Source organism: Engystomops pustulosus, chromosome 11, assembly GCF_040894005.1.
Source record: "Engystomops pustulosus chromosome 11, aEngPut4.maternal, whole genome shotgun sequence".
NCBI lineage: Eukaryota > Metazoa > Chordata > Amphibia > Anura > Leptodactylidae > Engystomops > Engystomops pustulosus.
The window spans coordinates 65,247,079-65,259,596 of NC_092421.1; the positions used below are offsets into that span (position 1 = coordinate 65,247,079).

The 12,518-nt window shown below is 45.0% G+C and overlaps 1 protein-coding gene across 4 annotated transcripts in view; it reads left to right on the plus strand.

Moving 5' to 3' along the window:
* LOC140105996 (guanylate cyclase 2G-like) overlaps positions 1-12,518 on the plus strand; it is a 57,728-nt gene that overhangs the window by 27,463 nt on the left and 17,747 nt on the right. For all 4 annotated transcript variants that reach the window (XR_011850694.1, XM_072130141.1, XM_072130139.1 and 1 more), the window contains exons 10-14: positions 1,293-1,436; positions 1,621-1,707; positions 2,812-2,916; positions 3,117-3,188; positions 3,320-3,488. Coding sequence is in view for 3 of the 4 variants with exons in the window: in XM_072130141.1 (XP_071986242.1) it covers positions 1,293-1,436; positions 1,621-1,707; positions 2,812-2,916; positions 3,117-3,188; positions 3,320-3,488 (577 nt within the window). In the remaining variant the exon portion in view is untranslated. The remainder of the gene's footprint in view (positions 1-1,292; positions 1,437-1,620; positions 1,708-2,811; positions 2,917-3,116; positions 3,189-3,319; positions 3,489-12,518) is intronic.

Here is a 12,518-nt window from a genome sequence, read left to right on the forward strand (position 1 = left end):
TCAAATTTGGCGTCGTTTTCTAGTTTTTCACGAAACGGACCGCTGTGCTCACTAATTAGATGTCGTTTTTCCTGCAGAGCGGTGACCTCGGCTTTTAGTCTGTCTATGGTGGTTAGAAGATCAGACTTCTTCTTCTTAGTGGCCACCCCCGTTAGGGCCAAGGTCTCCCTTATCTCCTCCTGGAGCCTCCTCAGCGCTTCTCCAGCTTCCTCGTACTCACGGAGGTGCTCAGTAATCTGGGAGCCATAGATGGAAGCAGACTCCCGGGTCTTAAGATCACCCCATGCTTTTTGCACACCTCCGTGAGCACCCAGCTTTCCAGCTGAACCACCCAGCTTTCCCGCACAGACACCCAGTTTTCCAGGAGGAGCACTCAGGCTGATGCTACTTGCCTTAATATTCTGTGTTCCGGAGACCTTGCGGCTTCCCTGGGTCTTGGGGGTGGCAGCCGAGGTCACATCGCTGCGTCCTTGGCTCCGGGCAGATCTTCTTACCCCTTCTGCTTTGGCCGGTAACTGGCTTCTCCTGCCCCCCGCCGGCCTGGTGTGGGAGACAGGAGCCTGGGACTTTCCAGCTTCACTCATCCCAGAGAACCCACTCCCTCCCTGGGGAGGAGAGAGCAGGCCTGGGTGGATTGGGTTTGCTCCAGGTGGTTCAGGAGCTCTGCAGCAACAACCACACCCTCCAACAGCTCAGCACACAATGAGATGCACTCACTATTCTGCTGCTGGTGCAGTCACTGTGTACATACATGACATTACTTATCCTGTACTGATCCTGAGTTACATCCTGTAAATCTTTTATTTTATATAAAAGTACAAAACATGAAAATACATAACGCAAACCAAACATAATATACAATATATACAAAATATATACAGTAACTTACGTGCTGGTCCAGCCACATTCACACCTAGCAAAAACAATAACTTAAAATACACCGAAATGAATAAACACCAAATACCACAACCCCCACCCCACCAATTATCACATCCCAAACCAATAAACAAAGACAAGCCACACCCGCAAATAAACATAAATAACTATAAATATACATAAACCCACCCCACACCCTCTAATAACAAACCACCCCACACCCATTTTTTTTTAAATACTGTATATAATAGCAAACACAGAATACACATAACACTACACTGCAATAGATCCTGTATTATACTCCAGAGCTGCACTCACTATTCTGCTGTATACACATGACATGATTTCTCCTGTGTCCTGGTGGGATATATTATATGATGCTGTGCGGGGATCCTCCTCTCTTGTATCCCTCACAGAACATTCTGGGGACACCCTCCAGTACTCCATCTAAAAGACTGGGGAGTTTTGGATCGAGTGCAGTCATTTCCAGCAATCAGAGCTACGGATTTAAAGACAAGCATGGCAAAGAGATTTTCTACTCCACTCTCGGTGTATATCAGGTATTTTGTTTTGATTCATATTGGACTTGAGGACTGATTTTGCCCTGTAAACTCTATTCACATCGAGAGCTGCATTTACAGGTGGGGGGTGATTTATTTTTTTTAACTTTTTGAAGGCTGCTCTGGATGTGAATGGAGGACAGTACACAGTGATAAGAGGATAAATACTGACATCTTCTTTCAGGGTAATAACGTGGCACTTAAGTATCTCTGTGACCAATCATCGATATCTCGGATCAGGAGGCCGTCCGTCCTGAAGGAATTCCGCATGGTAGGACTTTTCTTGTGTGAGCTGAGCATTCGTAACAGTTGCATCCAGCATTATCACTCACCCTGCAGCATCGTCTATAAGTTTATAGTTTTCCACAGTTTTTGTTACAATGTTTCATTTTTGTTAAATTGAAGAATGTCTGTGTTATAATAATGCAAATATGTTTTCCCGGGTGGCAAATAGAAAGCAATCCCTCGTTTCGCTACCTTAAAAGACGGCCCCTTTAACACCAAGCATGACTTACAAGAAGCCTAAAACATGATGTGGGATTAAGCCAGACCAGTATATCTATTGTAAGTCGTGCTTCGTGTTAAAGGGCTATTCCCATGAAGACAAGATTGTTATATAATAACACATTGGGGCACATTTACTTACCCGGTCCTGTCGCGATCCCTGAGGTGCGTTGAGGCGTGATTCACTAAGATCATGCGCTTGATATCCTGCATGTGTCGCTCCCCGCTCAGGTCCGACGGAGTTCACCTTTTTTCCGGTGTATGTAAGTGCATTGTCTTGCGACACAATTTGAATTCTAGATCCCGTGCCTAGTCAGTCAGGATGTCCGGATGGCTACGCAACCCTCTCCCCCCCCCCCCCCCGATTTGTGTTGCATCGTAAAAGTGTAAATAAACCCTCTGCCCTCATAATCTAAGCACATTGTCAGTACACAGCATCTCATAGCACAGAGGGATCATGAAGTGTCTGCTTAGAGAGTCCCCGTTCACACTCTGGAATCTCACACTGACCATCACTGAGTAATAGGAGCCAAAACAGCAATAAAACTGAGTAAGATTGTAAAAGTTAGGGGTTAAAAATTATCTTTATTGTGTAAACATCACTAGGGGATTTAAAATTTGAGAATTTTCTTTCATGGGCAAACCGTTTTAAGGGGACTCTCTTTCAAGGTAGCTAAAAAGGCATTGGGTGGGAAAAGGAAAACAATATTTGCATATTTCCCAGAATCCCCTAGTGCAGCATAAGTGTCTATAAGTCTCCACACGCCTACATGGCAGCCTTAATTGGCAAACTCTCCAGAAGGAGTATTCTTACTTCCTGACTCTGTGTTAAATTATTAAACAATCCTACCATTAACTCATCCTATTCCAGATCCGTGAGCTGAAGCACGAGAACCTGATCACATTCTTTGGTGTCTGCCCTGAGCCCCCTAATATCTGTGTGGTGATGCAATACTGCAAAAAGGGGAGTCTGAAGGTAAGAGAAATTCATGGGACACGGCCCTAGGGTCACCAGAGGGGTCAAACGAGTGCAACCAAGAGCTAAGGGAGAAGGGACTCAGGAGGAAGAGATGTAAGATGATATATAGATAGATAGATATGAGATAGATAGATAGATAGATAGATAGATAGATATGAGAGATCTATAGATCCTTATCTTCTCTTTATCTCTGACAGGATGTTTTGCAGAATAATGATATGGAGCTGGATTGGGTTTTCAAGCTTTCCTTTGCTCATGACATTGTGAATGTGAGTATTGTGGCCCCCCCCCCCCCCGCCAATCATATCCCCCTGTATATACCTTCTCCTGGAGGGACTCCCCTCACACATCCCTCCTCCCTGTATACAATGTATCATTGTCTTGTCTCTTGTCACACCAGGGGATGGGCTTCCTCCATAGCAGCCCCCTGAGTTCCCATGGGAACCTGAAGCCCACCAACTGCCTGGTGGACAGCCGCATGCAGGTGAAGCTCTCCGGCTTTGGGTTATGGGAATTCAAGTATGGAACAACTTATAGAGACCTGACAGCCAAGGCCACCGACTACTCTGGTAAGAAGAGGGGGCTGAAAAGCAAGGGACTGTCTACCTACCTACCTATGTGGAATCTGTGCATTTGTGAGTCTGCAACATCCCCCACCGGGGCCTAGCCTTTTCTTGGGGCTTGGAGGCAGCCGGGGCCCGGGATACCGGAGTGGCTGGCAGTTGCGGCCTAGGGCACGTTGATGTCACGGTGCTTGTTATGGGGACCGGAGGGCTGTCCTACAGCCTGGCAGGTCTCCAGCAGGTGGTGTGTGCAAGAAATTGTATGGAGGGAGAGGCTGTGGTACTGGTTTCGGGCAACGTCCTGAGATACCTCTTCTTCCTGGTAGTGGGTCCAGACAGCGGCTCTGCAGAGAACTGCACACTGGACCTGCTTCTCTATCTACTGACCATGTGCTCCCACCCAGCAGAGGTCCCACCCAGCAGAGGTCCCACCCAGCAGAGGTCAGGTGGTAGCACTCCTCCAACCAGCTTCCAGCTTGCTTTACAGGTACCTAATTGGACAATACAATTAACAATATTAACTGTTGGCTTTCCAGGCAGAACCTACACCTGCAATTACACAATGTATAGATTCCAGAACGTTCCAAGGGAGCTGATCAGTCTCCCTAACAGGTCCTAACCTAGAGAGGGCACTATTAGCAACTTCTCACCTGCCTATGCATTGGCAGGTGCAACACCCCTGCCGATGCATGGGCAGAGGAGTAGTTGCGAATAAGCATCTTTGTCTGTGTGTCCCCAGTAGGTGAGCCTGTACAACTCACTTCAGGGTCATATAGTTAAGTAGAGGTAATTAGCAGCGGTAGATACTGCCTGAACAGGCAAGGGTTAAATCTGTATTTGATATTGTTATTATCCAATGATGTTCCACCTTTGTAACTGCAGTGTGATTGGAGAGTGAGACCACCTGATCAGCGTGTAACAAAACCCTTAGTCAGGGAGGCAGGGCCGATTCTAGCATATTTGCTGCCTGAGGCGAATATTAAAATGCTGCCAATCCCCCTCTCCCCCCCCCGCTCCCTGTTAAGTAAATCCTTAAACTTTACTAACAATTAACAACCCTACAGACAGCTCCCTGACACTGTGTGACTGACTACAGGATCTGAGAGGCATTAGTGGCATCTAGTACCTTATAGATGACAATCTCTTCCATCAGGAGGACTTTATTCCGGGTTCTCCAATCTATGACGTATCACTGCTGAATTCACGGCCGGATATCTTCAGCTCCGTGCAGCATCTCCACCCGGGGTCCCTAAAAATACCACAGTCATCTACAGTATAAAGTCTCCTGGAAAACAACACTGTGCTCCTAAATAATATATACCCCTCACAACACAACTGACCTCACACTCCACACAAAACATCCCTTCATTTTATATATACATACATATTACATATATACATATATATATACATACATATATTCTACTGGAATTATAGCATGCTAAGCACCAATCAATATACAACACCCCCAATTTATTAATACAGACCCCCCCCCCAACATTTGGTTTACATGATGCAAAGTAATCTATTGTACCCTATAACTAATATATCCCACCCTGTTATGTTACATGCTTTTACATACAGTGCAACACTGATCAAATATATAGCACCCCCTAATGAATATATATAATAAATTTATTTTTATATAGCCCTGCTCTCATATATTTAAAGGCCTCGTTAATCACCCCCCAATTAAATTATTTACAGCTTCCATATACAGATCCCCTACAGCTTAAATAAAATCTTGCCCCACATATACAGCCCCCTCCCAGCTTAGTAATATACTGTACCCCATATACAATCCCCCCAGCTTAGTAATATACTGTATCCCATATACAGCCCCAGCTTAGTAATATACTGTATCCCATATACATCCCCCAGCTTAGTAATATACTGTACCCCATATACAGCCCTAGCTTAGTAATATACTGTACCCCATATACATCCCCCCAGCTAAGTAATATACTGTATCCCATATACAGCCCCCCAGCTTAGTAATATACTGTACCCGATATACAGCCCCCCAGCTTAGTAATATACTGTACCCCATATAAAGCCCCCAGCTTAGTAATATACTGTATCCCATATACAGCCCCAGCTTAGTAATATACTGTATCCCATATGCAGCCCCCCAGCTTAGTAATATACTGTATCCCATATACATCCCCCAGCTTAGTAATATACTGTATCCCATATACAGCCCCCCCAGCTTAGTAATATACTGTATCCCATATACATCCCCCCAGCTTAGTAATATACTGTACCCCATATACAGCCCCCCCCAGCTTAGTAATATACTGTACCCCATATACAGCCTCCCCAGCTTAGTAATATACTGTACCCCATATACATCCCCCAGCTTAGTAATATACTGTATCCCATATACATCCCCCCCAGCTTAGTAATATACTGTATCCCATATACAGCCCCAGCTTAGTAATATACTGTATCCCATATACATCCCCCCAGCTTAGTAATATACTGTACCCCATATACAGCCCCAGCTTAGTAATATACTGTACCCCATATACATCCCCCCAGCTAAGTAATATACTGTATCCCATATACAGCCCCCCAGCTTAGTAATATACTGTACCCGATATACAGCCCCCCAGCTTAGTAATATACTGTACCCCATATACAGCCCCCAGCTTAGTAATATACTGTATCCCATATACAGCCCCAGCTTAGTAATATACTGTATCCCATATGCAGCCCCCCAGCTTAGTAATATACTGTATCCCATATACATCCCCCAGCTTAGTAATATACTGTATCCCATATACAGCCCCCCCAGCTTAGTAATATACTGTATCCCATATACATCCCCCCAGCTTAGTAATATACTGTACCCCATATACAGCCCCCCCCAGCTTAGTAATATACTGTACCCCATATACAGCCTCCCCAGCTTAGTAATATACTGTACCCCATATACATCCCCCAGCTTAGTAATATACTGTATCCCATATACATCCCCCCAGCTTAGTAATATACTGTATCCCATATACAGCCCCCAGCTTAGTAATATACTGTACCCCATATACATCCCCCCAGCTTAGTAATATACTGTATCCCATATACAGCCCTCCAGCTTAGTAATATACTGTATCCCATATACAGCCCCCCAGCTTAGTAATATACTGTATCCCATATACAGTCCCCAGCTTAGTAATATACTGTATCCCATATACAGCCCCCCAGCTTAGTAATATACTGTATCCCATATACAGCCTTCCCAGCTTAGTAATATACTGTACCCCATATACAGCCCCCAGCTTAGTAATATACTGTATCCCATATACAGCCCCCCAGCTTAGTAATATACTGTATCCCATATACAGTCCCAGCTTAGTAATATACTGTACCCCATATACAGCCCCCCAGCTTAGTAATATACTGTACCCCATATACAGCCCCCCAGCTTAGTAATATACTGTATCCCATATACATCCCCCCAGCTTAGTAATATACTGTATCCCATATACAGCCCCAGCTTAGTAATATACTGTATCCCATATACAGTCCCAGCCTAGTAATATACTGTACCCCATATACAGCCCCCCAGCTTAGTAATATACTGTACCCCATATACAGCCCCCCAGCTTAGTAATATACTGTATCCCATATACATCCCCCCAGCTTAGTAATATACTGTATCCCATATACAGCCCCAGCTTAGTAATATACTGTATCCCATATACAGCCCCCCAGCTTAGTAATATACTGTACCCCATATAGATCCCCTCAGCTTAGTAATATACTGTACCCTATATACAGCCCCCCAGCTTAGTAATATACTGTACCCCATATAGATCCCCTCAGCTTAGTAATATACTGTACCCCATATACAGCCCCCCAGCTTAGTAATATACTGTACCCCATATACAGCCCCCCAGCTTAGTAATATACTGTATCCCATATACAGCTCCCCAGCTTAGTAATATACTGTATCCCATATACAGCCCCCCAGCTTAGTAATATACTGTACCCCATATACAGCCCCCCAGCTTAGTAATATACTGTATCCCATATACATCCTCCTGCTTAGTAATATACTGTATCCCATATACATCCCCCCAGCTTAGTAATATACTGTATCCCATATACAGCCCCCCAGCTTAGTGATATACTGTATCCCATATGCACCCCCCCAGCTTAGTAATATACTGTACCCCATATACAGCCCCCCAGCTTAGTAATATACTGTATCCCATATACAGCCCCCAGCTTAGTAATATACTGTATCCCATATACAGCCCCCCAGCTTAGTAATATACTGTACCCCATATACAACCCCCCCCCAGCTAAGTAATATACTGTATCCCATATACATCCTCCAGCTTAGTAATATACTGTACCCCATATACAGTCCCCCAGCTTAGTAATATACTGTACCCCATATACAGCCCCCCAGCTTAGTAATATACTGTATCCCATATACAGCCCCCCAGCTTAGTAATATACTGTACCCCATATACAACCCCCCCCCCAGCTAAGTAATATACTGTATCCCATATACATCCTCCAGCTTAGTAATATACTGTATCCCATATACATCCCCCCAGCTTAGTGATATACTGTATCCCATATACAGCCCCCCAGCTTAGTAATATACTGTATCCCATATACAGCCCCCCAGCTTAGTAATATACTGTATCCCATATACAGCCCCCCAGCTTAGTAATATACTGTATCCCATATACATCCCCCCAGCTTAGTAATATACTGTACCCCATATACACCCTCCCAGCTTAGCAATATACTGTACCCCATATACAGCCCCCAGCTTAGTAATATACTGTACCCCATATACAGCCCCCAGCTTAGTTATATACTGTACCCCATATACAGCCCCCCAGCTTAGTAATATACTGTACCCCATATACAGCCCCCCAGCTTAGCAATATACTGTATCCCATATACATCCCCCCAGCTTAGTAATATACTGTACCCCATATACAGCCCCCCAGCTTAGTAATATACTGTACCCGATATATACAGCCCCCCAGCTTCGTAATATACTGTATCCCATATACATCCCCCCAGCTTAGTAATATACTGTATCCCATATACAGTCCCAGCTTAGTAATATACTGTACCCCATATACAGCCCCCCAGCTTAGTAATATACTGTACCCCATATACAGCCCCCCAGCTTAGTAATATACTGTATCCCATATACAGCCCCCCCAGCTTAGTAATATACTGTATCCCATATACAGCCCCAGCTTAGTAATATACTGTACCCCATATAGATCCCCCCAGCTTAGTAATATACTGTACCCCATATACAGCCCCCCAGCTTAGTAATATACTGTATCCCATATACATCCCCCCAGCTTAGTAATATACTGTACCCCATATACAGCCCCCCAGCTTCGTAATATACTGTACCCCATATACAGCCCCCCAGCTTAGTAATATACTGTATCCCATATACAGTCCCAGCTTAGTAATATACTGTACCCCATATACAGCCCCCCAGCTTAGTAATATACTGTACCCCATATACAGCCCCCCAGCTTAGTAATATACTTTATCCCATATACATCCCCCCAGCTTAGTAATATACTGTATCCCATATACAGCCCCAGCTTAGTAATATACTGTATCCCATATACAGCCTCCCCAGCTTAGTAATATACTGTATCCCATATACAGCCCCCCAGCTTAGTAATATACTGTACCCCATATACATCCCCTCAGCTTAGTAATATACTGTACCCCATATACAGCCTTCCCAGCTTAGTAATATACTGTACCCCATATACAGCCCCCCAGCTTAGTAATATACTGTACCCCATATACAGACCCCAGCTTAGTAATATACTGTATCCCATATACAGCTCCCCAGCTTAGTAATATACTGTATCCCATATACAGCCCCCCAGCTTAGTAATATACTGTACCCCATATACAGCCCCCCAGCTTAGTAATATACTGTATCCCATATACATCCTCCTGCTTAGTAATATACTGTATCCCATATACAGCCCCCCAGCTTAGTAATATACTGTACCCCATATACATCCCCTCAGCTTAGTAATATACTGTACCCCATATACAGCCTTCCCAGCTTAGTAATATACTGTACCCCATATACAGCCCCCCAGCTTAGTAATATACTGTACCCCATATACAGACCCCAGCTTAGTAATATACTGTATCCCATATACAGCTCCCCAGCTTAGTAATATACTGTATCCCATATACAGCCCCCCAGCTTAGTAATATACTGTACCCCATATACAGCCCCCCAGCTTAGTAATATACTGTATCCCATATACATCCTCCTGCTTAGTAATATACTGTACCCCATATACATCCCCCCAGCTTAGTAATATACTGTACCCCATATACAGCCCCCAGCTTAGTAATATACTGTATCCCATATACATCCCCCCAGCTTAGTAATATACTGTATCCCATATACTGCCCCCCCAGCTTAGTAATATACTGTACCCCATATACATCCCCCCAGCTTAGTAATATACTGTATCCCATATACATCCCCCCAGCTTAGTAATATACTGTACCCCATATACATCCCCCAGCTTAGTAATATACTGTATCCCATATACATCCCCCCAGCTTAGTAATATACTGTACCCCATATACAGCCCCCCAGCTTAGTAATATACTGTATCCCATATACAGCCCCCAGCTTAGTAATATACTGTATCCCATATACAGCCCCCCAGCTTAGTAATATACTGTACCCCATATACAACCCCCCCAGCTAAGTAATATACTGTATCCCATATACATCCTCCAGCTTAGTAATATACTGTATCACATATACATCCTCCAGCTTAGTAATATACTGTACCCCATATACATCCCCCCAGCTTAGTGATATACTGTACCCCATATACAGCCCCCAGCTTAGTAATATACTGTATCCCATATACAGCCTCCCAGCTTAGTAATATACTGTACCCCATATACATCCCCCCAGCTTAGTAATATACTGTATCCCATATACAGCCTCCCAGCTTAGTAATATACTGTACCCCATATACATCCCCCCAGCTTAGTGATATACTGTATCCCATATACATTCCCCCAGCTTAGTAATATACTGTATCCCATATACAGCCTCCAGCTTAGTAATATACTGTATCCCATATACATCCCCCCAGCTTAGTAATATACTGTACCCCATATACATCCCCCCAGCTTAGTAATATACTGTATCCCATATACAGCCTCCCAGCTTAGTAATATACTGTACCCCATATACATCCCCCCAGCTTAGTGATATACTGTATCCCATATACATTCCCCCAGCTTAGTAATATACTGTACCCCATATACAGCCCCCCAGCTTAGTAATATACTGTATCCCATATACAGCCCCCAGCTTAGTAATATACTGTACCCCCTAATATACAGCCTCCCAGCTTAGTAATATACTGTATCCCATATACAGCCTCCAGCTTAGTAATATACTGTATCCCATATACATCCCCCCAGCTTAGTAATATACTGTACCCCATATACATCCCCCCCATCTTAGTAATATACTGTATCCCATATACAGCCTCCCCAGCTTAGTAATATACTGTACCCCATATACATCCCCCCCCAGCTTAGTAATATACTGTACCCCATATACAGCCCCCCTGCTTAGTAATATACTGTATCCCATATACAGCTCCCCAGTTTAGTGATATACTGTATCCCATATACATTCCCCCAGCTTAGTAATATAGTGATATATAATATATACAGCCCCCCAGTATAAAATGATTCTGGCCCCATATAATATATACTGAATCCCCCCCAGTATAAAATAATTATAGCCCCAAATAATATATATAGCATCCCCCCCCCCAGTATAAAATGATTCTGGCCTCATATAATATATACTGAATCCCCCCCAGTATAAAATATTTATGGCCTGTTAGGATCAGTGGATCCTCTGGTCCACCGCGGGAGATGTAACTAGCCAACACCCGGAACCGGAGCCTAGCGGCACCTGGTATTCACCAGAGCCCGCCGCAAAGCGGGTTGGACTTGCTGCGGCAGGATACCACTAGGTCGTTCCCAGGTGTGACTAGCCCACGGTGGCAGCCGAGGTCGAGGTACCTTAGCGGATGACAATCTCGTAGACAGGTCCAGGCACAGGGTCAGGGCAGGCGGCAGAGATGCAACGTCAGGTCCAAGTCAGGGGTCAGCAACAGGAGGTCCAGGCAGGTGGGAACGGGAACACAGGCACACGGAACACAGCAACACGGAGGAACTCAGGTAACACGGCAACACAGGACTCAGGAGCGGGAACACACAGGAATACACAGGAATACGCAGTAATACACGGGAACGCAGGAATACTCGCTTGGAAGCTTTCTCTAAGGCTATGAGGCACAAAGATCCGGCAAGGAACACAGGAAGAGGCAGGATTCTTAAAGGTGAGGTGTTCTGCCAGTGCACCAATTAGCGGTGCGCTGGCCCTTTAATTTTTCGTCGTGAGCCGCAGTCTGAGGAAGCGCAGGAGCCGGGAGAGGTAAATGAGACCGGGCAGCAGCGGGGGCACATGAAGGAGCACGGATGCGCCCGCGATCCGTGACAGGGATCGCGGGAGCACCCGTGACAGTACCCACCCTCCCTTCGGCCTCCCTCTCTTCTTGGGCCTGAGAAAACGTTGGAGTAGGCTCTTGTCCAGGATGTTATCCTCTGGCTCCCAGGATCTCTCCTCAGGACCAAATCCTTTCCAGTCTACCAGAAACAACCGCCTACCTCTCACAGTCTTAGTATCCAGGATCTCTTTCACCTCGAAGACATCGGTGGAATCAGCTTGTGGTGCCGGAGGAGGAGTAATTTGTCGGTTGAAGCGGTTGAAGATGACTGGCTTAAGGAGAGAAACGTGGAAAGAATTAGGAATGCGCATGCTGGGAGGCAGACGCATCTTGTAAGGCACCGGGTTGATGCGGCCGAGAATTTCAAATGGACCCAAGAACCGGGGTCCCAATTTATAGCTCGGAATCTTCAGCCGAACATACTTGGCGGACAGCCAGACCTTGTCACCAGGAG